Here is a 22047-nt window from a genome sequence, read left to right on the forward strand (position 1 = left end):
TATTGTAGTTAAGAAGAAATACAGGTTTAAAAAAAAGAAAAAGAAATACAGGTTAATACAATATTTGGAATGCTGTATGTTTCTAGGGGAAGAGGGATAAAGCAAATAGGAAATCAGAGAAAAATCCTTAAGGTGACAAGGTAAGGATATCACATGAAAATGCAAAAAATAGTTCATTTGGTAACATATAATTTAAAGACAAAAAGAACTTTATCAAACCCACATGTCAGTCACGTTTTTGGACCATTCAAAACAGCATCTCTGTCTTTTGCAAAATAATGGCCTCATGAGCTTAGATCAAAAGTTTATAATCCAATGAATTGCAAAAAAGAAACACCACCTAGTCAGGAAATGAAACATTTCCAATACCCTGGAATCTTACCCTGAGCCGCCTCCTGGTCACTTCTCCCTCCCTTCTCTCCAGGTTACCATTAGCCTCTATTTTGCCTGTTTGAATTGTGTATATAATTCAGACGGTATGTATGCTTTTTTGTCTGGGTTCTTTCACTTAATATTTTTGTGGGATTTATCCATCTATAGCTCAGGTTTGTTTGCTTTCATTGCATTTATCGTTTATACATCCTACTACTGATGGGCCTTTTGGGTCGTCCTTTTTTTTTTATTTTTAACTTTTTGACTTAAAAATAGTGGGGCTACACATATTCTTCTGTGTCCCTTTTGGTGCACATGGGAAGACATTTTTTTTTCCCCTATACTTTTTCTTCCCCAAGTTGTACCCAGGAAATCTAATACTTGAACAATTAATATTTAACACATTCAGGTGCATCTGAGGTTTCTGAGGAAAGAGTAGAAGAGGAGGATGAAGAGTTTGACTGGGAAATTGAACAGTCCCCCTATGAAGAGGCATCGGAAAGTGCTCTGAATCCGCAGTACCACTATGGCTTTGGAAACTTAAGATCTGGAGTGTTTCAGCGGTTGCAGGTGTGGTCTTTATAAAACACCTTGGTTTTATCATCTGGATATTTTAAGTTTATTTCTGCTCCTACTGGGAGGTTTTTATGAAGATTGTAGGAGATGACGTATTTAAAGCACAAATCCCAGCTTCTTGTATGTAGCGATGACCCAGATGTTTGTTCCTTTCCATTGCTTTGGCTGTTCTGCCCAGTTATACTGTGCTTACAGATGTCAGATGTCCTGTTACTTTCTTTTTTCTCCACTTCATTCAGTATTCTAGACATGAAGTTTCCAAAATACAAAACGGAACTCCTCTCTCATACTTCTTGGCAATCTTTGTTTTATACTTCTGAAAAATGAAAATTATTACATGATGTCTCTTCTGTTTTATAAATATAAATGAGACCAAATGTTCCCGGTGGAAGTGAGTTTGTGTCTTTTGATCAAATTGTTTAGTTCTTGGTGTACAGTAGGCACTTTTGTCTATTTACTCTTGGTAGTGGGGATTGAATGTAATCTCTTGTTAAAACCCGATCATTTGTCAGACTAAAAAGGAATGACATCACTCTCTTCCGCAAAACACATAGGAAATGCTACTTTATTTTAGGCTATGTGGGGAGAATGAAATGGAGAGGAGAGATTTTGAACTATTTTGTCACTATGTTGTTTTACAGAAAATGCATCCTAGAACGTTATATAATGAAAGTGTTTGTGAGCCATTAACTTGGGTTTTTCATTTCTTTTTTTAAGTGAAAGAAACCACAACAACAGCCTTTTCTTTTTTTTTAAATTTCCCTGCCTGGGGAGAGGATGTTGAATCTGTTCAGAGTGTGGTTTATTGTAGTAAGACATATTTGAATCTACTCAGGAGTGGTTTACCTATGTTTTAATCCCACTTCTACGTTGTTTAAATTTAGGATGATAGGCCACTTCTTTGACTACAAACAAGTTTTGTCTCCTCTTTGTCAAATAGAGATAAATTTGCTCACTGACTTTGAAAGGCCATTTAGAAAACTTAAGGAGACGGTACATTGTGAAAACTCTTTGAAAAAAAAATAGGATGCTAGAAAGACTTCTGCCCTTGAAAAATATTAAATGCTCTTGAGACTCCTTAAAGGGAGAAAAATTGGAATTTACTTGAGCAAATAATGCTGATTAATTACCTTCAAAATGCTTTTTTGCTGAATTACAGTCTCTCTGGGTTCTCTCTCCCTAATCGCATTGGTTGGTCATCTCTGAGGTAGTAAGAATAGAGTCAGTTTTGTCTACAGCAGAAACTACAGCGAGTGGACCTAAAGTTGGTTAGCCAAGAGCGACTCTGTGGTCAGTCAGTTCTGGGCTTACCTGTTTGGAGCTCTAAATGAATGCTAATTCAAGTCACACAGGCTAAGTACAGATTGTACATTCAGATGGAATATAATTTCTGAGGCCAGGGAACTTGATTTCTTGCCACTGCCGTTGAGGAAAGGTCCTTTCAAGGTATTTCTGCCAATTTGATGCGAAGCTGCCAGACACTGTAATGTGATCAATCCTAGGCCAAGTCCTTTAAGTCACAACTTCTTGCATCTGTTGAAATGTTCAATTAGTAACTTAGGTTTATTTAAAAAAAAAATTATTGTGGGATATTCTTTATGTTTTTCTGAATATCTTAACTAAGGCCCCAAATCCCTAGATGCCTATCACCCAACTTAAAAAATAAAACATAGCATAATTGGAGCCCCTGATTACATCATTCTGTTCCCCCCACTGAATTTTTTATTTTTTAAAGATTTTATTTATTTATTCGAGAGAGAGACAGAGATAGCAAAAGAGAGCACAAGTGAGAAGGAGAGGGAGAAGCAAGCTCCCTACTGAGCAGGGAGCCTGATGCAGGGCTCGATCCCAGCCCTGAAATCCTGACCTGAACCAAAGGCAGACCTTAACCAGCTGAGCCACCCAGGTGTCCCTAGTTTAATTATCTAAAATCATTAAACTGTTCAGTTTTTTTAAAAAAGATTTTATTTATTAATGAGAGACACACAGAGAGAGGCAGAGACAGTGGTAGAAGGAGAAGCAGGTTCCATGCAGGGAGCCCGATGTGGGACTTGATCCCAGGACCGTGGGATCATGCCCTGGGCTGAAGGCAGGTGTTCAGCTGCTGAGCCACCCAGGTGTCCCTAAACTGTTCACATTTTAATTGAACATTGCTATTCTAAATACTTGGAATGCATATTTTTCTCAGCATAGGAAAAAAAAAGATATACACATGCACGAACATTCTGAGGGATGATGTAAGTAGTTATACTACTAGTAGTATAGGTTCATAACCCATGTCTGTAGTATTGAGATCAGAGAAAGTTCTTTAAGCTTTTTTTTCTTTTTTTTTTTTTTTGTATTTAGTCTGGTGGCAAAACCTGATCTGAGCCGATGTCTTTTACTAGTTTTTAAATCCCAGTTAGTGTGCATATTCACAAATTTTTCCATAGAAAATGTTATGTATTTGAATATGAGGTGATGCCCCAGATATAGAGGAGGTTAAATAAAATACGGGATATATGTATACCATGTTACTTTTTGAAACTCTTTGAAGAGTTTGAATCCTGAAGTTCACCCCTCTCCAGAGGATCTGAGTAAGAGATGTGGACCTCTAGTGTCTGTGCATTGACAGCTAACAGCTGGTGTGTTCCTGTGCTAGGCACTGTACCAGGCTCCACGTTACTATTCCATCCTTGTATTGTTGCTGTAATGTGTGTACCTTTTACCAGTGGACAAACCAGCAGACACATGTAGGCTTTAAAGAATAGTATATTTTCTTACATGAATGAAATTAGAAGACTGTGATGTCCTTCATGGTTTTAGGAACAATTTATTTTTATTTTAGAGAGGAATGGAGAAAGAGCACGCATGTGTGGCAGGGGGTGGAGGTGGGGTAGAGACAGAGGGAGAGAGAGAATCTCAAGCAGACTTCCTGTTGAGCACAGAGTCCTAGTCGGGGCTGGATCCTGTGACCCTGAGACCACCAAGTGAAATCAAGAGTTGGCTGCTTAACAGACTGAGCCACCCACGTTCTCCCCCCTCCCCCATGACATTAGGAAATACGAGAACTTTCAAAAATCATATGTGAACCAGAGGCCACCCTCTCTGGGGTATTAAGGTAGATGTATTTTATGAGATAGTGGCAAAAAACTTACATACTTGGTATTCCTCGCAGAGTTTTGCATTTATGATTGCTCGATTTGTGAGTTATACCATGTGGTTATAAACAGTGATCATGTAAGGTTAGTGGTGTAACTCTTTTTGCTCGTGAAGCAGCTAGAAGAAACTGAAAGGATTGCTGCATTAAGAAATTTGAGAACATCTCTTCTGTTTTCAAATGATGTATTTAAGAAATGTCACCATTTTCTCAAATACTGTTTTCTCACAAGTTTAGAGTTTCTCTCGTTCTGCCTTTGGTGAGAAAATATCCATGAAGTTTTGTTGATGGCTCATATTTTACTCATTTTTTTTGTACTCTTTTTTCCCCCTTAAGTGAAAAATAGCTTTATTTTCTCTAATGATAAAAGCAATATAAATTTGTTATGAAAATATAACAAAGAGAAGCATCCATAATTCCAAGACCCAGGTATCTTCTCTTAATTGAATAACTTAACCCTTTATGAGAAGGCATATTCTTTCATTATTTTTTTCCCTCCAACCATTTACATTTGCTTGGAAACTTCTGTGTTTCATACTAATAATGAGAAGAAAATAAAGGCATTTTTTTTTTTTTTTTTTTTGCTGAAACAAATTCTTTTTAACATATCTCCCCCCTCCCTGTCCCCTTTTTCCTTTCCCTTCTGAAATTGCTGCCAGCCACCAGGGCGCCTTTGGAAAACTGCCCTGGCTGCTCAAAGTCAGGCCTTCACAACAAGGTTTAGGCGGTGGTGGCTGCCAGGAGCAACAATCCTGGAGTCTCTGGGCGCCAACCCAGCCAGCTCCTAGGACCACTGCTGCCAGCAGCCACAGGACGCTGGCTTGCTGGCCCTTTCCTTCCCTCAGCTGCACTAAGGACCCGAGGCTGTCGTTTCCAGGAGACCTACTGGCCAGATGTGCACACAGTTCTTCATTTTCTCTCTGGAGAGTCTCTGCCAGAGCTCTGCCAAAACCTCACATAAGCCGGATCTAAATCCTACACGACCTTTTCTTGGCAATGCCCCTCTTTAAATGGCTCTACTCACAGTGGCCATAGCAGTGTTCTAAAAAAGAGAGAGAATCCCTTCCCCTGTGCTGTAGCTGAACCTTTCCCATCCTCTTATCTTTCTGCCTTTAGTTGGTGCTGTAGACCAGTTTCTCTACCCCGAGCTAACTTTGCTTTGTAGTTTGTTCTGGTTCCTCTTGGGGGTCCAGTTGGAACAGGGCCACTGTGTATGACTATGCAGAGGACAAGCCTGGTGGGGCTTGTAGTACTGTGGATATTAATGTTCTTGGGGGTATAGGCTGCATAGCTACATGTAGAGGCCCTGAGTCTGGAAGCAAGGGGGAAGAAGAGGGAGAGAGGAAGGATAGCTGCATCCCTCCTTTCTAATTCCCGTTTCCTGAGAGCAGGGATCTTGTCTTTGTGTCTATTTGGGGATCTCTAGCACCTCAGCCAGGCCCTCACACAGTATTTACTGAATGAATGATTTAGTACTGAAGGCCAGAAACATTGCTGGGGATACAGTGAGGAAGGAGATTGACCAGACTTTTCCTCGCAGAGTCTTCTGGTGGGTAGATAGACAGTAACCATGTAAAAAACAAACATGAGAATTTCAGATAGCGACAAGTGAAGGAATGGATGGGGTGATGCAAGAGCTGGGGGTGGGGTCAGGGAGTACTCCTTTGGTGAGGATGCTTGGAGAAGGCCTCTTGTAGGAGGTGACATTTGCACAGAGTCCTGAATGCTGAGAAGTATACTGGAAGTGCAAAGACTCAGAGTTCTAGAAATGGAAGGCAGTCTGGTGTGTGGCTTGGGGGATTCGAGCGAGAAGGGGAAGGTAGGAGGTGAGGGTGAAGTGAGGGATAGGGGCTGCATGGTACAGAGCTGTGAGTGGGGAAAGTTGGGGTTTATTCTCAGTGCAATTAGTATGTTGAAATGCCTGCAGGTCCCTTAGTCCATTTATCCTTAAATGTAGAATTACCTACCGAAACTCCCAGATTATATCCCACTTGTGACCTTATCTCTGGTCCAGGTGAAATAATGAAGTGGCACATTTTAATTCCCCTCCCCCCCTTTTTTTTATTGCTGTGGGCAAGTAAGGAAATGGCAGGAGAGGGAGGATAGGTAATCTCAGTAGGGTGGCGGCCAGTGAGTAACAGGGAAGAGCAATGGAACAGGGAGATGTAGAGAAAGGAAGCTAATTTTATTGAATATTTCAAGCCCTGTACTTGATGCCTGACTCCTATTATTTCATTTAATCCTCATAACAGCCTGTGGTAGGCAGAATGATACTCCTTTCCATCCCATTCTCCGACATGTCTGTGTGCCAGTCCCCGGAGCATGGAACACATTACATTACGTGGCAGAAGGGACTTTGCATGCATGGTTAACTTAAGGATCTTGCGATGGGGATATTAGCCAGCATAACGGGTCCTGTCTAATAACAGGGTCCTTATAAGAAGGAGATAAGAAAGTCAGAGTGAAAAAAGTGAAGGCCATGTGATGCTGGAAGCTGAGCGAGGAAGAGTATTGTCACGGGGGACCACAAGCCAACAAATGAGGAAGCCACCCCTCCAAGATGGAAGAGGGAAAGCAGCTGATTCTTCCCCTTGACCTTGAGAAAGAACCAGCCCTCCCTTCCCTTCATTTTAGCTCAGTGACACTGATTCTGGACCTTGGAGCTCCAGAACTGGAAGAGGATATGTTTGTGTTGTTTTAAGCCACCACGTTTGTAGTTGTTTATTAGAGCAGCAAGAGAAGAGTAATATTCACCTGGATGACGGAAGTGTGACTACGCTCATTCACAGAAAGGAAGCTGAAGCTCAGGGAGGCCACAGAGTTCAGCTGGAGCTGGGTTTTCTTTTTTTTTTTTTTTGTCTGACCATAAGGTCACAGTTTTTCTGTTGCATCAGGCTGCTTTCAGAAGTGTGTGTGTGCATGTGTACACATATGTATGTATGTATGTGCAAAGAACTCCTTGGAGCAAGGGGGAGAGGAAGTGGGTGACTCAGGTATTGGGGAGAAGGACTTAGAGTCTGTGGGCAGGAAAGGACTTTCCTAGGAGTCATCTAGCTGAGGTGAGTCCTGTGTGCACAGTACAACTCGACTTCTCCACCTCCCCCACCCCCAAGGCCTACTTCAGCACCTTTGTCAACTCTTGCCTGGGGGAACAGATTTCATGCAGCCAAGCAAGTAGGGAAGAGAGGAAGAATCCAGGTTGTCCAACTTGGAGAAGAGATGTTTCTGGTGGATTAAAATGGAACTCTGAAAGCATTTTCCCATGGAAACATTGCCATAGGATTGTTAAACTCTGTGTCAGGAGTACCTTGTTTAAAGTTTATTGTGAATTGAATAAATTTGTGGGTTACCATGAGCCTGTAACTACTATTTATAGTAGTATTTCTATAGGAAAATACATTCTTAATTTCCCAAAAGTGAATTGTAAAGGAACTTTTGAAATGCAAAATTTTGTTTGGGGACCACCAGTGATCTGGTTTTTGCCTAGAATATTTGTAGTTAGAAGTATTAACATGTTCTGGATGTGACTTCTACAAAGTTCTGTGGACCTTTTTGTAGTATCAGAATGTGCTTAGATTAAATGTTGATACTATTTGAGCTAAGTGGATTGCGGTAGGGATGAGAGAGTTTTTTTTTTTTTTTTTTACATGTACAAGTTTTGATTGTGTGTGTGGGAGTGTGTATCCTAGTGTGTCTCCTTGGCTTCTCCAGCTTAGGTCATTTCTTTGTACTGAGTTTATCTTATAGTTCTCTACTCTAAGCCCGATTATTAGGTGCTAACCTATCTGTTGTTCCATTTACAAATCTTGTTTTCAGTTTGCCTCCACTCTGTCAAGTTATTTCCCTTGATTTCTTTTCAGCTAATACTGAAGGTTCTTCCAAATCCCATTTTTCTCGCTTGCAGTCAGCAATTGGAGTGGGGAGGTTAAACAAAGAAGAAAAAGGTGTAGCTTTAGGAATATTTTGCATCATGTGAAGTTTCTTGGCTTTATAATTCCAATTAAAAGAGAAAATACTCTGTGGTATCCCAGACAGTTTTCCTACTCTACCTGTTTCCTATAGGATTTGGCCTAGGAAACATGCTGCGTATCAGTGTGTATACATCCAGGTGAAGATTTTTACAGTAAAGTTGAACATTACTTAGGATTAGATTTTTAAATTTGCAGATGGAAAGTCATATACATTAAAATTGCCATTAAAAATTCTTAAATTCTGCTTACACAGTAGAATGTATACAGTTTTGTACATATATATACATTGTATAAGTTTTAGTTGGTAATCCTTATGGAGACCAGTCAGACCAGCTGACTTTCCTTTTGTTTCAGACAGAAACAAAAGGAAAGCATATGTGTAGATGTTCAAACCATTGACATTCAAACCATTTTGCTTGTTAAAAAATGATTAAAGAAGACAAATTATCAGCGTGCGTGGGTGGCTCAGATGGTTAAACATCTGCCTTCAGCTCAGGTCATGATCTCTAGGTTCTGGGGTCGAGCCCTGCTCCCAGCTCAGTGGGGAGTCTGCTCCCTCCACCTCTCCCTGCCTGCTGGTTCTCTCTCTGTCTAAAGAATAAATAAAATCTTAAAAAAAAAAAAAAAGACAATTTTCAGTAATACAAACAGACTTTTATTTAATACTTCAGGAAGCAAACAGTCTCCGCTGGAGGTTTGCAAAATGGGGCCAAAGGTAGAAAGCTTTTATAGGATAAAGAATAAAGAACAAGGAGGAGAAAGATAGGAAATACCTGATTGGCTATGCAGTCCACCCTGTTTTGGGTGAGGGAACAAGGAAAGACTTATGGGGCCCATGGTTGGCTTGGCCTCTGGAGATTGGCTAACTGGATGTAGTGCATTTCTGGTCAAGCAGAAATATATAGGGATACAAAAGTTATCTAAGTTTCTGTTTGCTAACATGGCAGGAGTACTTCCATCTTACAGTCTAGAAATTTATTTAAACATACTGTTAATAACTTAAAAATTTCTATGAGTAAATGGGGAAGAGATAAATGTCCCCACTTGCACGAGTTTATTCTGTTGGTTTTTCCTTTTTTTATGATGAACTTTTATAGCTCTAATATATATTGATCACTTTGCTGTAAGGAATTAAATGAGATAATTTATGCGAAAGCTTCCAACAGGGCCTGGCAAGCAATAGGTGTTTAACAAACATTTGCTAGATTTGAATTGAAATGTCACAGGTAATATTATGGCCCACTGGTCATATGGTTCCTTTGTTTTGGGCTTTTGTGGGAAGTTAGATTTTTCAATGATGAAATGGGAAGTAGCAATTATTCTTTCTTTTCTGGGTGTTCTTAGGATGAATTGAGTGATGTTATTGATATTAAGGACCCAGATTTCACTCCTGCAGCTGAACGAAGGCAGAAGCGCTTGGCTGCTGAGCTGGCCAAATTTGATCCTGATCATTATCTGTGAGTATTGAGTTTTTTAAGGATTAAATAATTGACTTGACATTGATTTGAAAGTTTTTTGAGTGTCTTTTTAACCATGCTAAGCATGTGGTTTGGGATTCTAGAAATTAGTGATGGTTCAGAACCTTAAATGACATTTGAATTAACCTATAAACTTAGGCCTCTTTGATTTTTGTAAGATGTTTCTCAATAGGTCACTCCAACAGAGGAGAACTCTTAATGTACTTCTTTAAATTTTGTCTCGCCAGGCTTAAAAGTAGAACACCACATTCATGAGATTAATTTTAGTTCTTTTCAGTAGACTTTTTGTTGTAATTAACAGTATATGTAAATGAAAAGATGTTTCAATTTCTTTAAGAGTTTGAATCTACATGTACTGCACTTCTTGGCTGATGCAGAGTTTTCCCAACACTTGATCTGCGAGCACTTGTACTTGAGGATCGGAGTCTAATTACAAATACTTATTCGTTGTGGTAGGGTATAAATAAAATCTAATTTTGAGTTTTGCTGTATTTCCCATCTGCTTTAATTGTGTCTTTCATCATAATGTGTCTCTATCAGGCTTGTATTTGCCTAACAAACTTATCTAGTTAATGAATAGGTAAATATCACTCGAGACATTGTGATGTCTCTCATTGGCCACAATAGTAGCATTTTTTCCGAGTAAGGGATTGTCACCTGGCCTCTGTGGATGCTAGCTCGTATCTCTTAGGATGTGAGTCATATGTCGATGTCGCCTCAATTATTATTCTTCCCAAGCTCTGGGCCAGCAATTTCTAAACTTGTTATATGTGCTGCTATAATCATCATTTCCCCTTATATTTGTATGGTGCTTTTAGCTTATCAAGCACTCTCAAGTGATTATTTAAATCACTTTTCACAACAGTTAGGGAAAGAAGGTTAAAGGACTTGCCCAAGGTCATACCACTACTGAGTGGCTCTGTCAGAACTTGAAAAGCGTCTTTCCGTTTGTCATTTTGTATTTCCTTTTTATGTACATTATTTCAGTTTAACTGCTGTTGCACTTGTGATTAACATTCTATCTCCTATGACACAGTGGGAGACTAATTGGAATGGCAGAAATATATCTTGTGATGTGCAAATGCACTGAGTGATGTGTAGTGATAAATGGTCAAACTATTCAATGTCCTGGGGGGAGCTGGGTAAGAACAGGGTATATTATATTTTGGAGGACATCTGAGATATTCAGCTCCATTTACATTGCCATTTCTAATTACCTTTATCTCTCCAATTGTAGTTTTAAAGGTCCACTGAAGAGTAATTTGAAGAAACCTATTTAAAATCATGCTGAATATTTAAAGTGGGAAATTTCATTGTCAGCAAATTTCTCCGGCCGGCATGAAAACAGAATGAGCTTCACAAGACTAAAATTTCAAGTGGGAGGGAGCTTAATTAGAAGAACTGCCTATCTTTTCTCTTCTAAAACTGGAAGAAGAACTGTATGGCCTGAGAGAATTAGGAAATTGGAATTTATACTTAACAGTGTGATATTATATGCAGTCCTTATTTTTCTCCACTTCTGTGTTTCTTTATCCAGAAGCTCATTTTCTTTCACAGTATGCATGAACTGTTCTTTCCATTTCTCAAGGAACAGTTTTTACACGAGTGGTTTAAATTTAGTCATGGGCAGGTCGGAGAGTGGGAGCCATGAGGTAAAGGTTCTTTGTGACTTTTCTGGTAGAGTAGGACTTTGGCTAATTGTAATTTTTGTGTTACTTCTTACTCATTATTTATATTAGCTGTGTGCCTCACCCAAATAGGTTAATAATAAATGAAGTGCAAGTAAAATTCCTTTAAATTTTCAATTAATTTTTTTTTTTAGCCCAGTGCTTTTTAAATTGTTCTCATTGGTTAATACAGTGGAAGAAAAGGTTTACCTCAGTTTTTACCTACCTTCTAGGCAATACGTTGAGTATTTTATATTACGCTTAGCAAGTTCTATTTTATTTTATTTTATTTTATTTTTTTTAATTTTTTTTTTTTATTTATTTATGATAGTCACAGAGAGAGAGAGAGAGGGGCAGAGACATAGGCAGAGGGAGAAGCAGGCTCCATGCACCGGGAGCCCAATGTGGGATTCGATCCCGGATCTCCGGGATCACGCCCTGGGCCAAAGGCAGGCGCCAAACCGCTGCACCACCCAGGGATCCCATATACGCGTTTATGTATGTAAATGCAATGTACATGTGTAATGCATAACATATATTATGTTAGTGTGTAATATACTTTTCAAGTTGTTTCACTTGTCTTTACTGGGTCATGGTGTCTCCTCATGGTGTCATGTTTTTTGGGAGCTTAGGGAAAACCAATTTTAAATCCATCCCAAGGCAGAACACAGTAAGGTAAATTCATCATATAGAAAAATTCATACATTTCAAAGGCACATATAAATGATTTAGGATGATCATTATTTTAAAAATCTTTGGTTGTAAATTCTAGGTGCCATCGTGTGATGTTTACCCCCTTGCTGTGTGTTTTGCAGCCCAGCATAATACTGGACATATAATAGATGATCCATAAACACATACTGTTTTTGATATCTATTTTTCACCATTTGTAACTCCTTTTGGATATTATTTTTACACTACAGTTTGTCGAAGGCATCTTGAAACATTCTTTAATAGACATTCCTGTTCTGTCTATTATAGCCAAGTTTTCATATTTCTTTTGCTAGAATGTTTTTTTTTTCCTTCCCCAGACATATTGTATTTTAATTGTTGGCATATCTTTCGCCTTAACCAGTTCATAAAATTTGCCTATTTCCTTCTTTTGGAGAAAATAGAATTTAGTCAGCATTCTAAGTATCGGTGAGATAAGAAAAGGTACAAAAATGATCAGTACATTTGGGGTGCCATTTTAAATTGTAACTTTTCAGTACTGTAGATTCACTGAAGACCTTGGTATACTGATTAGGCTTTTGAATTGATTGAGGAATCTCAAGACTGTAAGTAGTAATGATGAGGCTAGGAAGAGGGTCACCTGCTTCTGACATGTCTCTATTCAAAATGGCAAGCTTAGGAGAAAGCATTAGAGTAAAATTTCATCTGTTCATTTTTTCACGAATGCACTTACTTATTCAACAGATACTTGTTTGGATGAGCTGCATGCCAGGTAGTGTCCCATACACTGAGGATTAGCATGACTACAACAAGGTCACTGCCCTCATGGGGACAATACTTTGATGGTGACAAGTGCTCTGAAGAAAAGCCACATTGTTAAGAGTTTGGAGAGCTGTTAAGGGTTTGGAGAGCGACTGAGATTTTGCTGATTCTACTATTGTAACATGTCCAAAATTGAATTCATCGTTTCTACCTGGAGAGTCTTCCTGAATTTTCTCTTTGCGAAGTGTACCATTTTTCATGCCAGTCACCCAAGGTAGAAGCCTAGGATTTATCTTTGACTGCTTTCTTACCCCACACTTCTAATCTATCCTAAAGTGGTACCATTTATCTCTTTCTTATTTCCTTCACTCAGTCTCTGTCTGGTCCTTGTATGTGTCTGCCTTAGTGCAGCCATCTATTGACTTTGTATTTGGTATTTTTTTCTCCAGCCTGGACCTCTGCAACTCTGTCAGCCATATAAAACCACCAGTATAATGTCTTAAGTACTGAAAATGAACATCTGCTTAAAACCTTACTTTGTCTCCATTGTCTGAGGTATAAGCTTCTACCTCCTTGGAATGGCATAGAAAGTACTCTGCGATCTGGACTGTACCTGCCTCTGGAGCTTCTCTTTTGCCTCTCTGTCCACATTTTACACTGCAGCAGTAAAGAATTTTAGTATTTCTCCACTTGTATGTACTATAGTGCTTCTTGCACACTTTTTATTCGTGATACTCCCTTGATAGCTGTTTTCCCCCTTGCCCTACCTTGCTTGAATAACTCTGACTTCTCTTTTAAGATTGAGCTCCTGTTGTCATCTCCTGGCACCCTCTTTCCCAGACAGGCAGAGGAAGCCCTCCTCGGTGCTCCCAAGTTACAGCTCATCTTGATTGTATAGTGTTCTGTGTTTGTATCCATTCCCATTAAGTTGTGGGCCAGGAGTGCCTTACTTCTCTTCATCTCCCTGATGCTGCTTGTGTACAGGGCACTCAGTAAATGCTCGTTGAACGAATGACACTTAAAAAGCTTGAAAATAAATTTATTTTGTAAAGTGGAACGTTCGATGAACCTCAGATCTTGTTCGCGAAACTCTTAAACCAGGAACAGTATAAAGAATAAACCATCACATTTTAAACTATTGGGACTATATTGTGAGATTTCACTCAAAGGAGTCATTTACACATTTTGAATTTTTTGGAAGGAGGGCATGGAGACAGTAGAGATATTTTACAAAGTCGTGTTTGTTGTTTTCTTCCCCATCACTTTTCTCTAAGAGAAACCTAGCCTCTTTTCATTTCAGATGGGCTCTTCCACTCTTGCCTTAAATGTTGTCAGTGCTCCAGTGTCTGGAGTCCTTTTTTACTCACTCTGCAAGTTCTTGCTGGGCAATTCTGTGTTCTATCTTGGCCTCTGTCACTGTCCAAATGCTCATGATTCGCATGTGTGTCTCTTGGGCATCAGATTTGTATGGCTAACTGCCTATTGCTCTAGTCTCTGTATGTCCTACAAGGACCTCTCAAACTCAGCCTGTTCCAAGTGAAAGTCATTATATCTCCAGTCATCTCTGTTCCTGTTCTATGTTCCTGTCTCATCAGAGGGCACTGTTGTTTACTGAATTGTCCAGGCCAGAATGCTGGTCATGAACCCTGATTTCTGTCTCCCTTTACTCCTGCATCCTAAGGATTCTAACTTCTGGCTGTAGGTTGGCTCCATCTACTTAGCTCCTTGTCCATTGCTGCTACCCTCTTCTAGGCCTGCATGATTTCTGTGCCTAGGGGCTTGTTCCTTTAGACCTTTTTCCAGACTGCAGTGAGAGTGATACTCCAAGACATAGCAATGTCAGACGATGCAAAAGCTTTTAAGAGTTCAGTTATTTGGGGGGATAAAAATCCTCTAGGATTTTTTGATGTGGTTGTTAACAATGTTGTTGTTAACTGTAGCATAATATTTTCAGCTGTTCTCAAATTTTTTCCCCCTTAAATATGCTTTCTTGTTTCCTAGCCTTTGCTAACTATTCCTTCAGGTCAGAGTATTTTCTCCCACCCTTCTTAGTCTAGTTAACTGTTAATTATAATTCAGCTATTGGCTTAGATAGTTTTTTCTCCAGAGACAACCTTCCTGTTGTCCCAGTTTCACTTTGCTGTAGTTGCTTGTACTATTAAATCATAGCAATTACCTAGCACTTGTGATTTTTGGACTCTCCCATGATGCTGTAAGTTTCGTAAGGATGATGACTGCCTATGTCTTGTCAGTGGCATAATCCCACTGCCCAAAATGAAGTTGGAACAGGGCAGAGAGTCAGTACTTTTTGTTGACTTATTTAGCATTTTAGCCATTTTTTGGTATTATATTCTTGAAATCTCTCTCGTGCGAATGACAAAATTGATATTGAGAATTACCATTTCAAGATCATTGCTATTCAGTTTTGTCCATTATGTACTTTTACTTCCTTAAGCATAAAAATGAAATGTTTATACTGGTTAATAGCTTGGATTCTGGAATAAGACTTAATTGGGTCCAGATCCTGGCTATACTTCTTACTGGTTCTTTGACTTTGGCCATGATATACACATTTTCTGACGCTGAGTTTCCACTCACATAAAATGGGAGTGTTAATAGTTCTTGTGCCCCTGGGGGTGGTGTAAGGATTCAAGGAAATAATGGGTGAAAACCATTCAGTGCAGTGCTTGGCACATATGAAGAATTCTGTGGGTTACGTGTGATACTTCTTTTTAGAAAGGTTTCACTATCTCAGTTGAAAGAAAAAATATTTCAGTTGACAAAACTTTCAGCCAGAAGATCAGTTTATGAAATCATCCAATTTCTTGAGTTTCTAATTAACTGAACTATAAATAATTTTTTTCTCCAAGAGTTAATACTTTTTGTCACTCTCTTCCATTGAATACCAGTTTTCAACTTTGAATGCAGGGTCGTATAATTGTGAATGAATGACCTCCAGGAGTATATTTTGAATATAACAGTTATTTTTCAAGATAAAACTGAGAAAGTAGAGGCCCCTGGGTGGCTCAGTTGGTTACGTGTCTGCCTTCGGCTTCGGTTGCCCTCCCAGCGTCTTGGGATCGAGTCCTGCATTAGGCTCCTCGCTCAAGCTGGGAGTCTGTTTCTCCCTCTGCCCCTCCCCTCTGCTCGTGCTCTCTCTCTTGTTCTCTCTCTCTCTCAATTAATTTTTTTTTTTTAAATGAGAAAGTAAAGTACAGGAAAATTTTCTGTTCTTTTTCTTGCTTTTTTCTTTTTCAATAATTTTAAGCAGGGCAGTCCCAGTGGCTCAGCAGTTTAGTGCCACCTTCAGCCCAGGGCGTGATCCTGGAGATCCAGGATCGAGTCCCACATTGGGCTCCCTGGATGGAGCCTGCTTCTCCCTCTGCCTGTGTCTCTGCCTCTCTCTCTCTCTCTCTGTGTTTCTCATGAATAAATAAATAAAATCTTAAAAAAATAATTTTAAGCAAAGACTAAAATTACTAAGATTAGCAGAGCTATGTCAGAGAAATTGTATCTTGGTGAAAAATATGAAAGCACGTGTTAAAAAATGTGTATGTGTGTTTATGTGTAGCCTTTTTGTGGGTAGCAGTATCCTGTATTTCCTATTGATATGGTTATTTTTCTTTGCTTGGTGGAGTTAAAATTTTTTGTTTTCTTCGTTGTAACTTTACCTAAATAAGTGGTACTTACAAATCTAGCATAGGTTCTCCAGTCCATTGTATGTTCAGATTTGCTTCATCCCATGCCACTGCAGTACAGAGGATGGGCTTTCAGGGGAGGACTGGCACCTTGCTTCAGAACAGAGCAGAAGTATCAGATATCCCTTTAGTCAGATGCATGGTTTTCATTTTATGATGACTAATAACCACAGAGAAAGTAAATATGGTGCTTGTTTCATTGATCTGTACTTTGAATTAATAACCTATATTTCTAGTACAAATGTGATGAGTTAAGATAAAATTTAAAAAGGTGAAAACCAGCTCAGTTCTTTTTTTTTTTTAATTTTTATTTATTTATGACTGTCACAGAGAGAGAGAGAGAGGCAGAGACATAGGCAGAGGGAGAAGCAGGCTCCATGCACCAGGAGGCCGACGTGGGATTCGATCCCGAGTCTCCAGGATCGTGCCCTGGGCCAAAGACAGGCGCTAAACCACTGCACCACCCAGGGATCCCACCAGCTCGGTTCTATGTAACAAGTTTATTCACTGTTTTCTTTCTAGAGCTGACTTTTTTGAAGATGAGGCTGTTGAACAGGTTTTGAAGTATAATCCTTGGTGGACTGATACATATACAGAAATGATGGCCTCTTTGGGAAAGAGTCAGGAGCAAGAAAATCATGCTGCATTAGGTAAGAAACTCAAAATTAGGCTCATTTGTTTACCGTCTTCCTTGTTCTTAAGTACACAATTCTAATTGCCTCAGAGGGAAGATACTATTTTGGTTTGCTAATTTTGGAAATGGAATCTTTACCCCGGACTGGAAAATGCTACTCAGTGATTAGAATTGTCTTGGAACAGTCTTTTGAAGTATGTTTTAGTTTTGAATCATTGAGGTCCTTTTTAAAATTTTTATTTTTTAAGTAAATTTAGGGACATGAGCACACAGGACATTTGTAGCAGTTGAGTAATCTGCTTGAAAGATCCGAACATTTAGGGGTACCTGGGTGGCTCAGTCAGTTGAGCATATGACTCTTGGTTTAGGCCCAGGTCATGATCCCATGGGTTGTGGGATGGAGCCCCCATGGCTGGCTCTGTGCTCAGCAGGGAGTCTGCTTGGGGATTCTCTTCCTTTGCCCCTTCCCCAACTTGCATGTGTGTGTGTGCGTACGCGTGTACATGCGTACTCTCTCACTCTCAAATAAAGAAACCTTAAAAAGATTTGAGCATTCCTCTCTGGTAAGGGCATTTGAGTATTACTAATGGTGGAAAAGATCTAGTTTTCATTCCCTTCAGGCTGTTGAATGAATTTGATATGTCCTCCCCAGTTTTTTCAGAATGTTAATTCTGTACATTAGAATTTTAACAGTTTTGGATAGATCAAAAATAGAAGGCTCGTGCTCAGTCATACTGATTTGGCTTTTATTTCTGTATTAAAAATGGAATTTCAGGAGCACCTGGGTGGCTCAGTAGTTGAGCATCTGCCTTTGGCTCAGGTCCTGGGATTTAGTCTCGCATCAGGCTTCCTGCAGGGAGCCTGCCTCTCCCTCTGCCTATGTCTCTGCTTCTCATGAATAAATAAAATCTTTAAATAAAAAAAATGAAATTTCAGTGTTTAAATGAAAGGAATACACAAACATATACATGAATTGGAATATAAAATCTCCTCACTCCAAACTCCCCTTTCTGAAAGTACTCACTGTTAACAATGTTGGGGTGTTTTTACTGCATATACCCACATCTCGATATTTGCTGTGAGAAGTTTATACAGTCTCCTGTGCAGTCTGTTCTTCCCTTGCTTTCTCCAGTTTGTATTCCTTGTTGTTCATCTTCCATATCCGCACTTAGGGTTTTTACCTAGGGTTTAGTGTCTACCTCGTGTACTGTTGTATATACAAATGAACATTTGGGCTCATGACTACTGGTGGACATTTAGGTCATTTACAGTTTTCTGTAGTGGTGTTCTTTGGCCACTCAGCCTGAAGTAGCTATAGGTCTGTTGCAGAATGGTTTTTGATTCTCTGTGTAGTAATGCAGTAGCCTGTCGTTTGCCCTGTTTTTGTTGTCTGATGTAGTGCCTGCTATATACTAAGTATGCAGTGAATATTTAGAGAATAAATAAATATTGCTGTCGATATTTTCGTAGTTAAGTTTTATTAAGAGCTTATATGATTTCTTCCAGATTGAAAAATTGCTACTTTAATCTTTGATAATTGACTCTACTGCAGAAGAGAAAGTCATTTATAAATAATGACTCATTATATTGTTTTCAACAAATCCTTGGTTTTATGTTTGATTTCAGTTTAAGAATCTTTCAGAGACTTCCCACGTTATATTGACAAATTTTCGGGTATAAGATTGCTAAAACAGTATAGTTAATTATCTATGTCATGTAGATCTGTTTGGAAAGCTTGCTCACTCTGGAGTCATTGAGGTTATCTAGTGGTCTGAATCAGTTTTCCCAATTTTAGCGCAGTATTTTGATGAGGTGGTGTGCAGTTAAGTTTTCTGTCCACAAGGGTGAGCTAGTTGCCCTAAAAATCAAGAAAAGGCATTCCAGTTGGTTCAAATTCTAACTTGCTCTACTTTGCTCAGTTGTGGCTTGTTCTAGGTCCTATTTTCTATGAGAGTGAGCCTTTGTGTTAGGTTGGTTTTCTGTGTGTAATTGTAAAAGAAGAGTAAGCCAATTCATCTGCCCTCCCGTCCCTTCATCTTCATCCAACCCGGGGCATGTATCTATCCACTAACCTAGTGTGGAGATTCATTTTAAATATCACCTTTAAAAATACCAAGGACATGTGATTAAAGGTAGAAGTTGAGCGCTGTGTTGTACAGAAAGTACATTTTCCATGTGTGCCAAGTATAGGGTTAAGGATGGGATAGAACTAAAGCTGGGGCTCAGGCATCAATGCCTTGCTGCACCACAGGCTAGTGGTGTGATCTGGCATCTTTGCTGGGTGGCTGCCAAAATTCTATACCTGCCTACCTCCTAGAATTGTCTTGATGATTGAATGAAATGACGTACTTAAAATCCCTAGCATGTCGTAAATGTTAGAGATTATTATTGTAGAGTAAAATCAATGACAGGAGAGCCAGGAATTGAATGGCTTCTCTGTGAAATTAAAATTTTTGTACATTTATAAAGCTTTTGTTAATGAGATTGTTCTTCCTGCCTGCCTGCCTTTTTTTTCTTTTCTTTTCTTTTCTTTTCTTTTCTTTTCTTTTCTTTTCTTTTCTTTTCTTTTCTTTTCTTTTCTTTTCTTTTCTTTTCTTTTCTTTTCTTTTCTTTTCTTTTCTTTTCTTTTCTTTTCTTTTCCCTTGTTCAAGTATTTGAGACACCTGGAATTGGGAAAATAAGTTGAAGTGTGTTGAAACCAGATTACAATATGGGAGAAAGGAATCAGCCAAGAAATAAACCTTGAAGTCCTGAGCCTACTCAGGGAGTGTGCTACTGCTGTATTTTCCCTTTCATTTCCTCTTTGTTCTTTGCCTCCTGAGTCTCCTTCCTTTTTTTTTGGCATTGCAGTGGGGTGTTTTCTGTTTTATGCTCCCTCATCAGCCGTTGCCAGGCAGATACAACAGCGCAGGTGAGGGCTTACCTTTGATTCCTCCTGGTCATAAAATAGTAAGCTAGATTGTTTTGAATTCCAGATAAGGCTTGGATGGTGAACTTTGTTCCCTGCCTTTGCCTGGATGGTGATTCCTGTCACTTTCGTTGTAGCCCTGAGTTACAACATGGAGACTTTTATTAACATCTTCAGCAATGATCCCAGTCTTCCTCCCTAAAGGCTTTTAAATGGAAGTGTTAAAATGCTGTGCTCCCCCTGAGCTCTGGTTTCATGAGGATGGACTCACCACATTTCCCATGTTGTCTTTCAGTGGTTAATCTCAGCCCGAGAGTCTTGGCACGTGGTTTCTTGGTGTGACACCACATAACATTTTTAGTCAATGAACTTCCTAACAGGGACATCCTGTTTGGCACCAGTGAGTTCTTCAGTGTTTGTAGAGCTAACTGTCAGTGTCAGCTTTGAAAGTTGTAGCACTGCAGGGCTACCCATTTAGGCTAGAGGTTTGAATGCAGCACATTTTCTTTGGGTTCCCTTGATCTGTTTCCAGAAAGTATACAATACAATCAACAGATTAGCATTCCTCTGAGAGGAGCCAGTTCGGGGATTATTTCACTGTTGACCCATGGAAGACAGATATTTGGGAGGGGGATTAAGAGAGAAGGGATGATATAAAAGTAACAGAACTAGAAAATATTATAAGTGAAGTAAGAAGGTCACTTTCCCTTTTGAAGGAAGCCCCTTTACAGTCAGTCGTCAGACATATTGATTGGGGTCTTTTTTTTTTTTTTTTTTTTTTGATTGGGGTCTTTAATGTTGGGAGGTGGCCCTGGGCCTTTTGCATCCTGATAGGGCACCAGTTTCTTCCCCAAATGATTTGAGCTTTCAGCTGCCTTTGTTTGACTGTAGATTATTTATAGAAGTATAATTAACTGAAATGTTGTGAACTATATAGCAGAGCTGCTTTGTAGTGTAGCTAAGTCATACAAATGCTTGACAAATGTTACTCATGGTGGCAATCATCCAAGTATTGTTGGCACTGCCTCTGTAGTTCTTCCCATTGCTGCTGCTGGTTAGACCTGATTGTGTGCAAACCTTCCCAAGTTCCTCTTTGGCTGATAGGATTTACAACTCCAATAAAAAAAGGCCTTGGGGAGCCCAGACTTTTGGTTTCTCTAGTGATTTCCTATTTTGTTGATATTATTATTATCTCTGGTTTCTGTGCTCGAATTTCAGAATTTAGATATATCTGTATATTATTAATGAACTATTTAGGGCAAAATGGGACTGGAAACACTTGGAGAAAGGTGGTTTGTTGTAAGGAAAGGCTAGGGGGTACCTGGCATCCAAGAATTCAGAAGAGCACATTTAAGTAGGCTTTTCTTATATTTACAGTCAGGACAATGACCTGTATTATGCCAAAGCCCTTACTTGTGTGTAATGGAGCATCAGAACCTATAGTTCCCAAGTCAGCCTTTACAAATTATGAAGCATATATGCAGGGATGACTATTTAAGAATGAAGGAGTAAACATTTAGATGAGTTAATGTGTTACTAAATGGTTCTGGGCATGCTTACCTTATGATTTAGAATTATCTGGAAGCAGAAGGCCTTATTAATCAACTAGGTTAAAGGCTTTTCTCAAGTGAGAATATCATCATGAACACCTGGCATTTTCTTATTAGCTAAAGTAATAAACATCTCAAAAACTATGCCTAGGTAAATACTGCCTTAAACCTTATGAAATATTAAAGGACTAAAATACTTTGTTAGGTATGCTTTCTTCATGGAGTGAGTATGTTCCTTCTTATATTTTCCTTATATCAGATTGCTTTAATTGAACTGAGAGCTTTTGTTTAAGGGATCTTCATATGAGCCCTTTAATTTTGTCTTATTAATTTTGTTTCCAAATGTTAGTCTTTAAAAAATGCTTTACCTGAACCTACCTGCATTAAGTTTAAAAGTATACACATTTCGGGATCCCCGGGTGGTGCAGCGGTTTGGCGCCTGCCTTTGGCCCAGGGCGCGATCTTGGAGACCCGGGATCGAATCCCACGTCGGGCTCTCAGTGCATGGAGCCTGCTTATGTCTCTGCCTCTCTCTCTCTCTCTCTCTCTCTCTCTCTGTGACTATCATAAATGAAAAAAAATTAAAAAAAAATCATTAAAAAAAAAAAAAGTATACACAT

At 39.2% G+C, this 22047-nt stretch overlaps 1 protein-coding gene and 1 long non-coding RNA gene across 2 annotated transcripts in view; one reads left to right on the forward strand and one right to left on the reverse strand.

Annotated features, from left to right (window-relative positions):
* The window catches only part of SHQ1 (SHQ1, H/ACA ribonucleoprotein assembly factor), a 101640-nt gene that overhangs the window by 8265 nt on the left and 71328 nt on the right, over positions 1–22047 (forward strand). The window contains exons 4-6 of the mRNA XM_077858061.1: positions 782–942; positions 9403–9515; positions 16858–16985. Coding sequence (XP_077714187.1) covers positions 782–942; positions 9403–9515; positions 16858–16985 — 402 coding nt within the window. The remainder of the gene's footprint in view (positions 1–781; positions 943–9402; positions 9516–16857; positions 16986–22047) is intronic.
* LOC144289727 (uncharacterized) lies at positions 4–21984 on the reverse strand. Its single transcript, XR_013357638.1, has 3 exons — positions 21806–21984; positions 2260–2481; positions 4–1264 (listed from the first exon to the last, which is right to left on the reverse strand). It is a non-coding gene; the product is annotated as an uncharacterized LOC144289727 (long non-coding RNA).

The sequence above is a fragment of the Canis aureus genome, chromosome 19, assembly GCF_053574225.1.
Source record: "Canis aureus isolate CA01 chromosome 19, VMU_Caureus_v.1.0, whole genome shotgun sequence".
In the NCBI taxonomy this organism is placed as follows: domain Eukaryota; kingdom Metazoa; phylum Chordata; class Mammalia; order Carnivora; family Canidae; genus Canis; species Canis aureus.